Genomic DNA, 18,497 nt, shown 5'->3' on the forward strand with positions numbered 1-18,497 from the left:
GGGGCGGATCCAGGATTTTTTTGGGGGGGGGGGGGGGCAAAATAGGTTGATCCGATAAACTTGCATTAGGAGTAAGTTTGATTAACGCAAACTTGAATTAATTAAGTAAATTACACTACTTTAGACTACGCTAGGGGGCGCGTCCCACTCTCCTCCCTCTGGATCCGCCACTGCCTTCAGGTTCCTCCAAAGCCACAAATTTTAGTACCATTTTACAGAATCTTCTCTTTTTCCACAATATTCCCATGAGTTTTTATTTCCAATCCTTTTACCAAACCCTTATATTCCAATGCTATGTAATTGAATAAGAAGATTGACCCATGTTTTCAAACATTTTTCTTCCATTTCCCCACAAATAGAAAATTTTAGAATCCCAAACGGTAAGCTCCTTTTGGAGATGATTATCTGGCCTTACAAATCTAATCACGAAGAGTCAGTACTCGGAGTGAATTTTCCAAGACTTTACTGCCACCTTGAAACTCCATCAGAAGATAGGTTTGTCTCCCTGGAGTAATTCTAAATCCTTCTCACTCTAGAGACGAGAAAGTTATGTCCCAATGCAAGCCTAGTTTTCCTCTCATTTCTTAGAGTGAATTCCATTAGTGATTCGGAGGAGAATAGCAAAAGACCACATTTCGAAATAGTGTAGATCGAATCATGGGCGGCGACAGATAGAATTGCTCCAGGACAGGGAATTGACTCTTTCTTTCAGGAATGGAGAAATTAGCTACGAGTAAATTGAATGACAGGAATTTAAGGAATACTATAGTAAAAAAAAAGTCAAATATTTGAATAAAAATACTATAAATACTGAAGTTTTTAGGGTAGGGTCACATTTTTGTTGGTTTTGTCAGGCTTAACCGTTAAAATAAATAAGTAGAACTACTGAGTGAAATTTTACAACACTTTCTGTGCGTCAAATTTCCAACACAGCAATGCTCCCAAAGACAACTAGACCTTTAAATGAAAACCACACCGTCTTAAGCTGTTTCGTATCATATGATTAAGCTTATTTTTTGCTGTTTTTCACCTGTTATTTTCTTTTAAGTTGGCACCCACTACTATCAAAAACTGCGTAAATGCAATGAGAAGTATTTTTATTACTACTAACTACTACTAACAACTCACCGCAGCACCAAACCGCCTGAGGCCAACACAGCTACGCACGCTCCTCCTCCACCCCAATCTATTCAAAGCCTCCCTTTTTAAACCCGCCCAAGAAGTTCCCATTTCCTTTAAATCTTTCTTTATGACGTCCTTCCACCCCAGACGGGGACGACCTGCTTTTCGTTTAGCCCTAGATGGTTGGCCGAAAAGAACAATCTTCGGCAGTCTGTCGTCCTTCATCCACACAACGTGCCCTAACCACCTCAACCTTTCTTTCATTATAGCTCTAGAGAGCGGTATTGAACCACATTTTTCATACAACTTATTGTTTGAAATACGGTCAGTCAGCCGGGTACCGAGAACAATGTTTAAGCGATTTCTCTTGAAAACATCTAGCAAATTGCCATCCACTTTTTGGAGAGTCCATGTTTCAGAGCCATATTTGACCAATGTCATCACTGCAGCTTTTAATATTCTAATCTTGGTTTGCAGACTTATCTTCCTATTTTTCCAAACTTTTTTTAACTGTGAAAAAACACCCTGAGCCTTGGCTATTCTATTTTTAACATCTTCACTACTCCCACCATCTCTACTAATAATACTACCAAGGTAAGTGAAGCTGCCCACCTGATCAATCTTTTCATTACCCAACGTCACTTTTTTATTAAAAATTGAAATCTAAATTTTTCCTAGTTTTTCAAGATATATATGGTTTTGTAAATTTCAACTTAAATAAATTCAAAAATCATATTTAATTTTCACTGTCCTTGGTACTTCAAATATTGAATTGTAGATCATTCAATATTATTTAGCATTGAAGGAGAGTTACTCTTCTTTAAGAAACTTCTGGAAGATTAGCCTTTCGATAAGAATTACTGGTCATTACAGTCATATATGAGTTATGATCATATATGAGCTTAAATCACTCTAAAAACGCACAGACCATCCCCCCTCTCTTTATGTGTCCATGATTGATTCTATTAAAGTCTACATATCCTATATTATGGTGAAAATATTTGAACGCAATTGCTCCAAATTACAGAAGTGGCCAAAAGAATCTCCTTCCCCCCAACCCTGTTGACAGGAAAGGGATAACAATGGTTAACGTGACAATAATTCAGGCTCTGCATTATTGCTTGTATAAACCGACGTACAGTAGATTGCGCTTTTTCTCCTACATTTCGACGTAGATTGTAAATATTTCTCAGTTGGTTACAAATTCTTTCAACGTCATAAAACGATAAAGTTTAAACGTTTCGCCAAATTTTTGTCCCTTCCATGGGATTACTTTTTTTTCAATAGAAATAGACAGTTTGGCACTAATCTAGGTGAATTCTTAGAAGCCTTGAAACGACAGCTGGGAACATGTGTTTTATATTTTTCCTTAAATTGTTTAGTTACACAATTAGGTGAAAAATAGGAGATATGACATACTTACTGCGTATTTGTAATATTCTTGAAATACACTGAACAGAGAGTTTAAGCAAAGGACTCTCAATTTGTAAGCCATGGTAACTTATTATTTTTTTTACCCAATAAAAGACTTAGAATACTGATGATTTTCCAAGTATTTTAGAAAAATTTGCACGAAAGTGCAAAATCAAATAAACCCTAAAAATAGGCAGATCACACGGCAAATATAGTACATTATGGAGAAAATTGTGAAGCGTTGAAATTGAGAAGGGTGTGGGATATGAACCTACGCAATCTCCTTCCTTTTCCTGTCCTCCTCCATACGTGTCTAGGCAATGTATGCTGACAGCTAATCCGGTAGTTTTTTTTTATTATGGACAGCTTCTTTCTAAATTACCTAGATCAATAGGTTGAACATAATATTTTTCATTAGTTTGACTTAGAAAAAATAATTCCACATGATCTGCATTCCATACTCTCATACTTAGTATAATAAACTTATGTCAATAAGAACCAGTTTGTAAAGAGCCTTTTCATGAATCTATGAATCGTACATAATTAAGATATCTCATTTTGTTATTGAATTTAAATAACTTCGAGCAGGTCGACTGAGTCCTCAACTTCAATCCCATGCCTAGAAATGTGCAGTTCCAGAAATAAGGTGTAAGGCCTGTTCGATAAACTGCAGCCCCCTTCCTAAAAATTGAAAAAGTACTGGCTTAAAATCTTCCTTTTTGTATTTTCAAAAAACAGATTTCTTACATCTTCCACCACAAAAAAAAACACTTGTCAAAAATACCGTATTCGCATGCTTTGTTCTGAAAACAGGGGTAACTCTATATAGGATCTATGTTTTCAGTATAGATAGGTACTCTATCTACACTAAAAACAGAATCAAAGCTCTTGTTTTTTGTTGTTGTTTTTTAATCTGCAAACGAACGAACGAAAAAGCTCTGCCAAGTTCACATAAGAACTGAATAAAAACAAGTCCTATTTATAATACAGAGCTGAACTTAAAAGCGTATGTAAATTTTTGTATTTTTTTTTTTATTAATTGTTGGTTACCTCACTTAGACTGATTTAGAATTACTAAATAAGTTTTTTCTTGAATGGGTGTGGTACACAGCTTTATAAAAATGCTCAATACCTCACACAAGAATGAAATAATTCCAAATCATTAGTAGTTACTTACCTAACTTAAAAACGGCTTAAAAGATTATTTAGATGGAATACATTGCTTCAATAAGAAGCGAAGCCCGTTAACTGGGTATTTCTGATTCTTGCCGTAAAAATTTAATCAATTTAAAGACTAAAATTATTTCGAATATCAGAGCGTATATACATTAGGACGATATATTGCTTCTATAAAATGGGGAGAGCCCGTTAATTCGGCGTCTTTTTCGTCTTTTACGCGTGCAAATTTCTTGCTTAGCAGTGTTGGGTGTACAAAAATTCAAGTTGAGTTTGAGTCCTAATTTGCCATTTTATATTCTTTTCCCGAGCTTCGATTCCCCTTTCTATTCACAGTTCCAGAAGCTCAATATCTTGATTATTCCCAGTAAATTGTTCCTTGACATTTACAAAGGACCCCTGTCGCTTTTGCGAAGTCAAATCAATGAACTTCCCTGTATATCCTTTGTCTTTTTTTGGATGGGCGCGCACTTGCATTTCCAGTAATGTCCTTCTTGGGAAATCGACTTAGTTTACTTCTTGACAATCTTATCTTTCTCCAAGTTTCCCAAAAAATGGAGAAAGTCTTTGTTGATTATACTCAGGGAAGTTATGGCATTTGAAAGTCTTTGTTGATTATACTCAGGGAAGTTATGGCATTTGAAAGCTCAGAGTTTCTCTCCTTAAACCGCGTTCAAGTTGGAAAACATCTCATTGGCAGAAACTTTTTGCTTCAATGGGTTTTACAACTTTTTACCAATAAAATTATTCCTTACCTTTTTCAAGAGCTTCATGTTTTATCGTGGTATATACAGACATTTTGGTAGAGATCCCATCCCGAGCGTGTGCCTTTTCACCCCATTTCAGGAGCTTCTTACCTTAAGGGGGATATCTTATGAAGACACACTTTCTTGGGTTTGACACATAAAGGTGTATCTTTTTGTCTATTTCTAAATATTGAGTTATGGGGTGAATAAGATTATTCTTCTGAAGCTCAACGAGTGAAGGTTCACCTAAAAAGTAAGTTCGTACCACACCCATTAAGGCGCATGTAATGATTAATTGAGTTTCCCAGATTTCCGGGCCAGTTTTTGAGGAAAAGCTAACTGTAGACGCACTCTAAACATGAATTTATTTTTGTTATATATATATATATATATATATATATATATATATATATATATATATATATATATATATATATATATATATATATATATATATAATATATATATATATATATATATATATATATATATATATATATATATATATATATATATATATATATATATATATATATATATATATATATGAACGTGGGTTAAGGCCCATCCACAAACCTCTTAATGCCCATGAGGTTTTACTAACAGTGAGATTTAGCTAGCGCTGACTTGAGCCAATCAGAATTTTTCATATAATTTTTCAACCAATCATAAAATTCTATGAAAAGTCTGATTGGCTCAAACTAGGGTAAGCCAAATCTCGGTACTAATAAATCCTAATTTGAATTAGCCCTTAGTCAGACAAATTAAAGCCAGATTAGCTTTGAAGAGAGATTATATGTTTATAGACATTAAGCATAACAAACAAAAGCGGTTCCATATATATCCATCTATTCACCAGTATGTACTGAGAAGAAATTATACAAAATTCTGTTTATTAAAGCAGAAAAATATTGGATATTTTGGTCCTAAATTGGTCCAAAAAAAAGAAGAAAAAATTGCACAATAAATACGGTTTAAAATAATAAAACAATGGATATTTTGGAAGAGGGAAACACGGGTCTGAATCTTGCACATACACAGAATTGTTTTCTGGAGGGGGGGGGGCAATTATAAAAAAAAGGTATAATCATTTGAACAAGAAGTAAAAATTGAGGACTTAGGTGGGCCAGGCCTGAGCCCTCCTCCCAGCGTACGTCCCTGGTCTCAAACTCCCTCCCCCCGTGGGGTACGTGGCTATAATAAATACTAAGCTTATTAGAAAGTTTTGCTGAGGAATTTAGTAATATCGAAACGTCTGAAGACTTCTTTTTTAACAATGACACCTATGAACGCGTTGATTCTCAATCACGTTTACGAGTTAACATATGAAGAAGTAAACTTACTTGCAAACTGGACATTTCCATGACCCTCTGTCACAATTCATTTGCAGGTAGGATTCCAGGTCAAAACATTGTATATGTTTGCATTCGTGACCTCGGGCAGGTAAGGATATTCGTTTGAATGTGATTGGACATTTCAGTGATACCTGTCAAAGAAAATAAATAAAACCTAATTTCAAGTCTTCTTCACGGACAGCTGATAAAAATAGAGAGAATATAATAAAAAAAAATATAAAAAAATTAAACTAGACAAGGATTTTCTTTATCTTGTTTCTTCCAATTGAAATTAAAAAAGTTTTATTGTGGAAAGAATTGCCTATATTAGCAATTATTTTCTCCCACCCAGCCCATCAAACTCTACTTTGCGGAGGATTATATATTATTGTCAAACATCTGAATATACTTATTGACAACGGTATGAATGCGAGAACATGTATTATATTGGGAAAACATATTATTGCCAGGTACTATATATTAAAATGCATTTTTTAAACGTGGGAAGTGTGCTATTCTGCGTATTTTATTGTGTGTCTGTTTCTTTCATTTTGGTACTAATTTATTTCTCCAATTATAATAAAAACGTGTTATGTTCCAAATTTAACTCCTTAATACAGACTTAATCCGAAACCCTGTTGATACGTGTAACAAGACGTCATAAGATTTAATCTCCTGAATACCATGTTTAAACCCTTTATAGAGGAATTTATAAAGAGTTTATAAATATATGAATTTACTTTAAGACTGATTTAGGTAAAGACTAGCCACATGTCAGATATTTCTAGGCGCCTGCGGTAGAAGTTAGATTAAACAGAAAAAATTATAAATTAGATTAAAAAGAAAAATTATAAATTATATTAAATTGAAACCATTTATAAATTAGATTAAAAAGAAAAAAATATAAATTAGATTAAAAAGAAAAATTTTAAAATTATATTAAAAAGAAAAATATATAAATTAGATTAGAAAGAAAACAAATTTATAAATTAGATTAAAAAGAAAAAAATTATAAATTAGATTAAAAAGGAAAAAATTATAAATTAGATTAAAAAGAAAAATTTATAAATTAGATTAAAAAGAAAGATTTATAAATTAGATTAAAAAGGAGAATTTTAAAAAAATTATAAATTTACGGTAACCATAAAAATCTTCAGGAAACTTACTGCCAAAATAAGCGACAACAGTCTTTGAAACATAACCAGGGGGCGAGAGCCTGTCCTCGAAAGTGCATTTCGCGCCTAGGTTTACTAGCCCTACATAAATACACTACGACCAGCTGAAAGCATCTTCTCCTCCCTGGAGTTGAAGCCCTCGTCAAATAGAGTTCTTGCTATATCCCTAAGAAGCTTAATACGTACGTGTATAAGAAAATAACAGAAGTGAGTTTCTTCACCTTACTTTCTATACTAGTTTTATTCTGTCTTAATGGAATATTTTCAGCTTTTGATTTAACTCAATAACTATTGTTAAACCATCATCATTTTTCAAATTTGGCCAGCACTTGATAGAAGTACTATGGGATATTCATCACCAGTGGCGTCTATCGACGTAAATATGAGGGGGGGGGCAAAAACACACTTTTCAAATTCTAGGGGGGGGGGGCATTTTTTTATTGTTTCCAATCAAAGTACCAAAAAAGAAGTTTTTCAAAATCTAAGGGGGGGGGGGAATAAAAAAAAACTTGGGGAGCGAATGCCCCCCTCCCCCCCAGTTGGCACAAACCACACTATAGTTACATTTGTCAATAAAACTAGTATCCCAAACGACTTTGCTCCAATAATGTCCCACCGTGCGTAATCTGACGAATTGAGGCTATGTTCAAGTTTTAAAGGCAATAGTTGCTAAATGAGAATAAAGATCGACGTACAAGTACTTTAGAACTAGGATAATATGGAGGCTTGGAACAGTAGTTTCCGTGTCCTTGAACCAAATTTTGATAAAAATATATAAGGACATAGTATCAATAGGATAGACTACTATCCTTCATCCTACAACCGACTAGTCACATCAACAAATCACCTAAGGCAAACAAAGCTGTCAAGGAACCTCCTCCACCCCACTCTGTTCTGAGCCTCGCCCCTTGCTCCATCTCATTGATTTGTACTTTCATTCAAATTCTGTTTTATGCCGTCGCTCCGCCTAGCCCGCAGAATCCCTCCCTCCCCCCTCAGTGCTCTCTGAGTCTTTCAACTCGATCACTACCCGAATGGTTCCCGCGATTTTGCAGATGCACTATTTTGATAAACCGAGGACATATACTGTCTTACTATTTATTGCCTCGTTACCTAACCGTAAAAAAGTTCCAAGAGCTAATAGCCCAAATTTTTTTTAGGAAGATCCAAGTTTCTTAAGTCGATACACTTTTTTTAAGTCGTTTTTAGTCGTTTTTTTTTTATGCCGGCGCTCCGCCTAGCCCACAGAATCCATGTCTTCCCCCTCAGTGCTCTCCGAGTCTTTCAACTCGATCACTACCCGAATGGTTCCCGCGATTTTGCAGATGCACTATTTTGATAAACCGAGGACATATACTGTCTTACCATTTATTGTCTCGTTACCTAACCGTAAAAAAGTTCCAAGGGCTAATAGCCCAAATTTTTTTTTAGAAAGATCCAAGTTTCTTAAGCCGATTCACTTTTTTTTAGTCGTTTCTATTTTATCTTCTTTTTTAACTTATATAAAGTTAAATTAGAAAGAAATATAAAAATCTAAATATAAAATATAAAGAATATACAGGAAAATATAAAGAAGCAGGACGACGTCCTGCTTGATGTATGACCCCTTCCCCTACTGGATTGTCGAAATGCAGAAGTATCACCCGAAACGTTGGGCAGCCTATCACTCTTAACGTTTCTTTCGTTATAGTGCTCGGAAGAGGGATCAAACGACATTTTTTGCCCCATCAGGACTCGAGAAATGCCTGAAAACAAATTGGCACACGCTTAAAGATACAGAATTTGATGATGATGATGGTTTGTCATGCGTCCTTTCTTGTTTAGTAGCCACAGGACAAGGTAAAAAGTTTTCAAACAAATTTCTTACCATTTATTGTCCACTTCTCAATAGCAACGGCGATATCAAAATCATTGAAGAACGCGGGGAACTTTTTGGCTTTTAATCGACAGGTCTGACTACAATGCGGCTCGGGCATAAATCGTATTTATTCAAAAGAATACTCTACAATGTATTCATCACTTCCTTGATCGTGTAAAAGATACACAGAAGTCAAGTGTTGTTCAAGATTTTTATTAACAATAAATTAAAAGATGCAGCAAGTAAAAACATCTATAGATGACAAGATGAGAAACCGTTGACTCGTTAAATTTAAATATTCTTCGCAATTATAAAAGTATAACGACGAACGTGGGAGGTAATTGTACAAAGTTATACCAAACTAAATATAAAAAAGACACTGACGAGTTTATCACCAATTTGCATCTAATCTAGATTTCGGTAGCAGACTAGAGTTACCAGTCTTGTGAAGAAAACATTAAAAAAAAATGGGTAGTAACTTTTAATTTCTCATTTTATACTCTTTGTGACGCTTATATTCGTGGTTGGGATCAATTCCCTCTGCCCCCCCCCCGCTTCAACGGTCCCACGTATAGCCATAAGCTACATATAAAACTAAGATTAAAAAGCGATAAAATTCTTACTTTATAATAGGCAGCAAATTTCAGCTGATTAAAATTTAATCTTTATTTCCATTCCCCTCCACGTTTTGTAATCATTTTTTAATAATATAATTTCATTTGACTTTATATGATATACGTATAGCTGTCAGATTTGAAAAATGACACTTTGTGACTGACATATTCGCAATTTACTTTTACATATGTTTCAGGTAATGGTGTTTATCGTGGGTCAGCGAAATTTTTTTAGATTTATAAGTAAGGCGTTCTTTTGCTCATCATTGTGCTAAGATCTTACATTTTTTTGACAAAGAATGCTTAAAAGTGAAATCTTAGGACTAAGATCGAAATCTTAGGACCAAGATCTTACTTCTTATGCCGTTCTTTTGCAAACACCTTTCACGATTCTCCTCTGATCAGTGGTCTATTAAAAATAATGAGTATATCATTAAAGCTCCCTTAATTGTTCTATGTGGCAGAAAAATGGCATGTTTCACACTTTTGCTAACATTAGTGAGCAGTAAGAGCTTAACAAATATGAACGAAATAACGGTAATCTGCGCAGAAAAATGTAAGATCTTAGAAGTAACATCTTACTGTTAAAGAATGGGGTTAATATTTTTCAAGCGTAGCCATCCTGCTGCACGAATAATGTAATTTTTCTAATCCGATAACCAGGGGCGTCCCGAGGCTCGTTTTATTTGGGGGGCGATCTTCGTAAATTTTGCCGAATCGCTACCTGATTTATGCCGAATTTTCTGCAGAAATCAAGAATTTTGCTAAATATCAGCCGATTTTGCAAAATTTCTGACAAAATTTTCGCCTTCGGCGAATTTTTTTTCACCGAATGTCAAAACAGTTGAGAGGGGGCGGCGCACCCCTCCCCCCTCGAGACCCTGCCGATAGCTGTGTTAATGACCACAAAACAACCGATCGAAAGTGGTACTGGTGTTGTTTTAATATGTTTCCTTTACAGGAGGGGTAACTCTAAACTCTAACCAAAATTTCTCTATTTACATGTAGTTGCTTGTCTAGTACATACAAAAACGGAAGATAAACCCGTTCATGATCGTACTGATGAATTTTTCGGGGGGGGGGGACAAAAAAAAAATCGGAGGGGGGATAATAAAGAAAAACAAATCTTAGTTGGCAATTTGAAGAAGTACCCAGGAATTCCAGAAAATTCAGGATTTAGGGGGGAGGGAAGCACCGAGGCCCCCTTGCAGACCTCCCCAGGCTCAATATTATAAAAGATAAATAAAAATTGGGATTGAAAAAATATTGCCACACCGAGATTCAAGAATAGATAGTCTAGGTAGGAAGTTTTCACTCTTGAAATGGTAAAAAAGTGGTAGAATCGGGTTCCGTTCCTGAACTTTGTTTTAGATCACCGACTACTAACACATTTGGTAAAAAATACTGATCCAAGAGAAGGGGGAGTTTTTTCGACTTTTGGACTAAGAAGGGAAATGAGGAACGATGAAGGTCGGAATTGACCATTCTTTTTCTGTTTAGGCTCAATTTTTTCTGCATATATCTGAAGCGTTTTTTTCTGCTCTTTATTTTCTGCTTATCTTTGTTATACAAAATGTAGCACTTAACCAGCTCAATAAGCAGTATAAAGTATCTTTTTACATTACTAACCACTATTTTTACAGTGGTTGTGAGTCGGGCCATATTTTTCAGATGGCCAAAGTGAGTCCAGCAATTGTTTCAGTGTTAAGGTTTTTTTCTACGGACAAAATAAACCAGTCCAAAGAGGACAATATAACAACACATTGAACAGTAAGGTTTTTCAGCGTTTGTGCTCAGCATATTTTATTTAGCACAGGAATTTTAGGATGCAAGGAATGCTACATAGACTGGGGTGTAACAGAGCCTTTGGACTTCTGGGTGCAAAAATGACACAAGGTTTAGATAATTTTTATTTACAAATACTTCTTTATTTACAGTCTCAGTAAGAAGAGGATCCGAGTATGCTAAAGAGAACTTTTGTTAGACCCCCGGAAGGGCTCACCGGCTTTTAAGGTAAGATCTGGAGAGTATGGGTAACTTATTGTATAAGTTACCCGTACTCTTTTGTAAGGTCTTTTATTACTGCCATGGCAATAGTGACATAAGAAGAACTAAATTAGGACTGATAATCAATAAACAAACAAAACTAACTGCATATGTTTTTCCTGCACAAGTGTCTATGGTAATCGTGTAGTCTTTGGTTGTGTTGTTGTCATGAGTCTTATTAGTTATTTTTCTTTCCGCTTAAGAGAGACATGAACAGCTTCTATGTATAAAAAAAAATTTCCAACTGTAAGTAAATGGAACATTAAAACTTAGAACGAACAGAAATGATTACATATAGGAAGGGGGTTGCTTCCTCCTCAATACCTCGATCTTCACATTAAAGTATTTTCGTATTTAAAAAAAGCTTCTTATTGTTGTATTTAAATGACCCTTGTGTTTCAGGAGTCGTTCTTAAAGAATCGGGACAAAAAGTCAAACTTGAGGAATTGAGGGATTGCGTAAAACTGAGAGGAATTGATGAGGGGGCAACGCCCCTCATATACATAATAATTTTTGTTCATTTTAAGTTTCTGTTAATACTGCTTCTTACTTTCAGTATTTAGTTTCTGATTTTTTTTTTTAATAATGTCGGGAAATCCGAATCGTTGGCATCATCTGCCAATTTCATAAAAAAAAATACATTAATTCTTTTGTTATTTCTGGTTACATTTTTAGCAATCTAACAATTTGAGTTTAGCGGCTTTGTTTACATGTGTGTTTTGCTACGTGTATACCTACTGTTCTATGAATAAGTTTTCTGTACGTGGTTTAAATGCTTTTAAATACAATATTATTATTAGTATTACTGTTATTATTAATATTATTATTATTATTAATATTGGTTATATGGCCTATCATTCAGCTGCGGTAATTTAAAAGGCGTCATCTAACAATTTTGTCAAAGGAGTATTTACAACAAGACCGCATCTGGGGTGGGAGTGGGGGGAGGGAGCTAGATGAGCCCCCCCCACTCGAAATGTTTGTCCAACTTCTAAAACTGTATCAAAAATAGATATAAAAATTTTGATGTGTTTTTTTTTTAATTTTGCGTAACTCCTCCTTCCGAACAAAAAACCTGCATACGGCCCCTGATTTATAGCCTAATGAAATTAACCCAATCGCTTTTTCAAATCCGCATCCATATTTCTTATCTGGGTTTGAAGAATTTCATAATTTCTATTTTTCCCAAAATGTACTATCTCTCATTTTCTACTAACGAAACAGTCAGAATTTTGAGCTTTTTGATATCAAAACCATGTTTATCTTAATTTGCAGTCTAGATAAGAACATTCCTTGCCTAAATGATTTTTTATCAATAACAATAAAAACCACAGAAGTTTTATTTTTCTTTTTTAATCTATAATGTGTAACATACTTTATTTTGATTTACAGAGTCCCGCTTTTTTTATTTATAAACTAAGTCCACATTTCTTGGAATTATTTTGTTCATGCATAAATAAAAATCACGTACCTTTATAGCAGTTTGTTCAACCCCATCGTTATCAGCTGATATTCCTGAAGGTACATTGGACGATCCATTTTGGTTCGTTGACGGACTAGTAAAAACTCCACAGTTAAAATGTCTTTTGATCTTTGCTACACAATGATCCGCTGGTAGAAGCCTTTTTCGCAGCAGACCCTGCAGTACTGACCGTACGCTAGGCCTGTGTACTAACTGCAGCACGAATAGATGCGACTGAAAAAAAAAAAACAACATTTTTGGCAAACAAAACTGACCAACGTAATCGAAATAAAACATTTATCCAAAACAATACATGAGATATCATTTTAGGAAGACGACGCATAAATAAAAATGAACCTTTTTATTTATACAATTCCTTGCAATAATAATGAATCATTCTGTATAAAAATTCCACGGATACCAAAACAAGAACCATGCAGCAAGCATGTGCATTATTTTGAAAAGGGGGCAACAAGCTCCCTCCTCCACCCCAAAAAACCCTAATGATTTCCCCAAAGCGTGTCATACAATCCTGCTGCTTCTGCAATTTTTGTTCAATTCCCCCCTCCCCTATCAACAAATATTTCATGTGTACAAACAGCTACCCAGTGAAGGTCATATCCACATCGACTTTTTCAGTAAATTTTGCCAGAATTAACCATGTTTTAGTGAAGGCGTCTTCTTAAACTACATTGCGAAAGACTTCTGAAGTTTTCAATAAAAAAATGAGTGTCTTACTGAAGATGAACCGCCTTAAAAACCCAAAGCCTTATGAAGTGGACATTCAATAAAGAAAAGTCAACTTTATTAATACTTACAGTAGCATTTAACACATTTTAATTCATTAAAATAGGGATGTGGACTTTTAAGCCGCAATAGTACTAAGGTATCGTTTTCTCTTTCAATATTGAGCAAAAAGCTTAAACTCGATAATAATAACAAATAATCATGTTTACAACACCTTGCAAAAAGCCATATACAGAAACATCGAACCAAAGTTGGCAACATTGGCAGTTATTTTGGAATTATATTTCAATTTAAATCCTATTACTATGGCATTACATTTTGTTTCATTACTTGCTAAAGATTTGCAAAGGTTTGTCGAGGTGTAACATGAACCAAATGAGTCTGTAAACAACTGAAATAAAACTGGTTAAACAACAGTCAATAGTCAAAGACAGATAAGCATTGTGCATTTCAACTGTCCATATAAACTGAAAAATAAACTGCCCGAGATGAGCGGTAGCCTCAGAAGGTCTCCTAATCAAGAAATTTGTCTGCAGCAATTTTCACTAAGTTTTAAACCTTCATTTAAAGGCTATAGAGGGTTTTTGAAGCTTTATTTTAGCCATTTTTGTATTTTTTTTTCGCAAAGACTAAACACGTCAAAATATCGCAGTGAAGAATGTACCTGGAGAGGTTCTGAGCCCAACGTCCCCTAAATTTTACAATTTTTCTATACTAGGAAAATGTTCATTGCAGAACTACCCGAAAAAATCGACCCCAAAATACTAAATATATACCTTCAGAATGAAAACATCCTTACACACAATTTTTTCTTCCATACATATTATTCTATTCTTCTACTGTATAAAACCATGCTTATTTAAAAGAAAAAATGTACAAAAGCTGCTTCCTGTTAACCTGACAATTATTTTACAACATGAATTCAACTGCTGTATGTGGGAATTGGACCCAAATTAGCGTACAAGTAGTGGATATAATTTCTTACATCCATACCCCCTTCTTTCCAGAACAATGAAATCTGATTTACTCGGAAAAAATCAAGCTGCATAAAACCGTCAGGAGGAGATCTGCATTCCAAACTAGAACACGGGAATGTATTTCCAAGATCCTAATTCTATCTCTTCTCCCTCCAGAATAGTGAGTTCATCTAAACTTTGAATGTTCTTGTTTCATGCATAGCACACATTAATACTGTTTTACTTACATAGACAAAAAGAACCTGGAGATCTTAAAAATGATTTCCATGGTCCGGATTTGCACCACAGACCTATTTCTAAGCATTTTTAACGCAGTACGACGCTCTTCCAAAATCATCACAATTCTCAGTCCTATTACTTCTGGGCGATTTTCAATGGCAAGTATCCCAGGGTCAAGTTGTCCTCTCAAGCACGTTTTCAAGGGTCAAGTTTTCCCGAGAAAAGTTGTCTAAGAAAAATTTTACTTGGGGTCCCGTTCACCTGGGGTTAAATATTCCTTATGTAGAAGTTCTCCAAGGAATTTTTCTAGCACTTATTTTTTTAACGTAACATCCTAGAACTGTCACACAATTGGCTTATTTTAGCTAACATGACAAATATGCAGCCCCTTCTTCCCCCAAAGCTTAAATGACCTGCTATGTTTAAATACTCGTGCGGCGCATAAAGAGTATTGACCAAAGGGGCCGACGAGAAATCATGATCACCGGGGCCCAATATTGGCAATTGGTAGCCCTACGATACCTTGTCTAAGATTTTAAGATCTAAGAGAAATATTCTGTTCCTTTTTTGTACTAATTTACTTGGAAGCCCCTTAAAGTGAGAGAGACGAGTCTATCAGAAACTGCTATAGCCATTCCAAAACATTGAATTTATTTAAACTATTTCAGGAAGCATAAAAACGAAACTCAACTCAGTCCGATGATCGTGACTTGCTTCTTTCAGATCTGCCACTGCTGGTTGGCAAAAATAAATGTTTTGGCAGAACAAGTTTAGATTTACAAACATAAGGGAGTTGAACAGTGGTTTCAATTCACGAAATTTTAGAGGAGGAGGACAAAATATACTTATTTTAATATTGAGGGGGGGGGGGGTAAATTTGTCATTTTTATCACTTTCTTCAATGAAAATTAAAAAAAGCTTTTTTTCAATTAAATACTCCAAGAAAGGTATTTTTGTTTTAATTAAGGGGAGGGGAAAGGCAAAAAATCTAGGAGTCACATGTCTCAGTCCAAAATTGACGCCACTGACTTTTAATTTGAAAAAGATAAAAAACGAAATAAGTAGACATGTGACTATTTAAAATCAATAATATAAAACTATATACACATACAACACAGCCACTCATATCTACATTGCTGTCCCTAAACAAAGTAATTTCTAGAACGAAACATAATAAAAGGAAACTAACCGCGGAATCTTTAGGTATTTTTTTCACACTCCAAGGAGAAAGTTTCAAACTCAGTTTGAAACTGAGTCCCTTCCTCTACCCTTCAAACAAAGCCTTGGTAGCTACCTTTTTGCTCATATAGGAAATGATACTGCTTAAACTTGATTTAATTTGTAGACAATGTAAGGAACAAGATTTTGTTAAAATAATTTTAGAACCAATCTTTATAATGTGTTAGAGGTAATTATTTGGCAAAAAAAAAGAAGGAAAGAACTATCCTCCTAATCCAGCAATTGAGATAAACGAGCACTTGAACAAGGTCTTGACCTTACTTATCTATCGAATTACCTAGGACAAAACAGTATAACCAAACCGTCAGCCAAATCAAAATGTCCAAATCCAGACAAAGTCGTTATTAATAAATGTAAACCGTTGTAAATTTACAAGTAAAAGCACCTTAAATCTAACGAAATATTTCCAAGTCATTACCTCCCATTATGGCTCCTCAGAGGAGTATCCCATGCCTAAATGGGTTTCGACGCATTATATTCCTTACCTGGCGAGGTGGAGCGTCTACCATAAAGCTCTTTTCTGGTATCCCTATGTTAGGTAAAACTTGTGAAATACATACTTACTAGTAAAATTATATTTTTAAGTGCTATTTCAATTGCTAAAATGCACTGGTTGAAGATTAGCATAGCATTACAAATCTGATCAAAACACTGTATGAAATTGTATGCCTAAAGCGTTATGTAGAGGATTTGTTAAGGGTAGTCGTATTTCTGCTTTTCATATATTATGCTGCTTGAAAACTACTTGAGCTCCTTTAATACAAAATGGGAAATTCTAGATTACGAGGGGGGGGGGGTTAAAACCGGATGACATTAAAAATAAATTCAAGACCCCTATAGTGAGCGCACTGCTTAGGACCATTCAAGGATGCTGAGTTTAGTTAAACACATTTTGGGGAATTTGAAAATAACATTCGGGTATTGTTAGTATTTTCAAATGAAACAATATCTTAAAACGTCTATCAAACAAAAAAAAAAACTGCGTGATGTTTAAGAATGGAAAAATTCACACGTTAAAATTAAAAGGCGAAAAGGTTAGGCAACAGTTTCTATGTCATTCAACGACTCTAAAGCTAGTTAAAGATTCAAGTCATGATGCAGCTATAACGATGTTTACATACGATTCAACTGCCAAGTTGTTGCGCACTTTTCCAAAATAATTGTATTTTTAGCCGATTCTTAGACGACTTTAAAAGGAAAAAAGTGTAATGGTGTGCAAAAGCAGAGTTTTGGGAGGGGGTGTCGCTGTCGGGTCTACAATAGATGAGAGAATTGTCTGGCCATAATTTTCCGGGAAAAGGGTTTCTCTGGAAGAGTCTAAGGGAAAAACTCCCTATCATCCCCCCCTTCGCGGTAGAATTAGTAAATAGTATGCATATTTGAAACCCTAGTTATATATAGATTACCTGTAAATAAGGTCAAAAGCCATAGCTATCGTTCAGATACTCAGGGTACACCAGCATAAAGGGATCAGCCACGGCAGCGTGATAGGGGACTTCAATACCCATTGATTACATATCTAACTTTACATATATCCACTAATAGTGGCCAGTTTAGGTGAGGTGATGGTGAAAGTCCCAACTGAGTCAGGGACTTAAAACTCTCTAATTTTGGCCACCTAGCTTAAAGCGTTTCAAATAAATAAAGGAATATTGAAAAAATTTAGCGTCAAATATTTCTCACGTCTTATTGATTCGGAGCAGATCATCCTACCGTTCATGACAAGTAAAGAATGTCAGAAGCAATCAAAACTCTAAAAAATGGATCCAGCCATCCTGGCTTTTGCACACCCTTCCTGTTTACCATTCTCAGATTTTTCCAGGTACCAAGTTAAGAGCTCGGTTGACTCTGACTGAGGTTCATGCCTCTGGCCCCTATCCCAAACCAAATAATCGGTGATAATCTTGATAGCTACGGCCTTGATACATTTACCCATTCAGAATCATCAAAAATTAACAATTCAAGGAATAAAGTAGCCAAGAACCAAGTTTCTCCAGCAATTATCCACGATTTCTAATTCATGTGACCTTTCATGCGTAGTATTTCATGCAAACTCCTAGATTCATTTATACACGCATTGCATCCACAGTATTCATTAAGACAAGCTTTCTTCTCTTTCTTCTGAAGTAGATCTGCACAAAGAGGTGCAAAAAATGGTGCCAAAGAAAGATATTCTCTTATGAGAAGATAGTTTCATAGACTGTGAAAATTCATCCAAGCTATTTTCTTAATACAGAGAATAACAGAGCATAACAGAGCAAACAGCCAGAAACTGTCCAACGTTTACGTAACTTTTCCCATAGCAGGGAGAAAGTTTCAAATCCAGTATCCCCCCACGCTTTATGCACGGTCTTAACAACTGCATTATA

The 18,497-nt window shown here is 35.0% G+C and overlaps 1 protein-coding gene across 5 annotated transcripts in view; it reads right to left on the minus strand.

Moving 5' to 3' along the window:
- The window catches only part of tna (Zinc finger MIZ domain-containing protein tonalli), a 172,212-nt gene that overhangs the window by 39,517 nt on the left and 114,198 nt on the right, over positions 1-18,497 (minus strand). For all 5 annotated transcript variants that reach the window (XM_089088789.1, XM_089088786.1, XM_089088787.1 and 2 more), the window contains 2 exons: positions 12,956-13,180; positions 5,801-5,943 (listed from right to left, as the gene is read on the minus strand). In XM_089088789.1, the coding sequence (XP_088944915.1) occupies positions 5,801-5,943; positions 12,956-13,180 (368 nt within the window). The remainder of the gene's footprint in view (positions 1-5,800; positions 5,944-12,955; positions 13,181-18,497) is intronic.

The sequence above is a fragment of the Artemia sp. Qi Xiang Cuo genome, chromosome 5 (genome assembly GCF_049724085.1).
Source record: "Artemia sp. Qi Xiang Cuo chromosome 5, ASM4972408v1, whole genome shotgun sequence".
NCBI lineage: Eukaryota > Metazoa > Arthropoda > Branchiopoda > Anostraca > Artemiidae > Artemia > Artemia sp. Qi Xiang Cuo.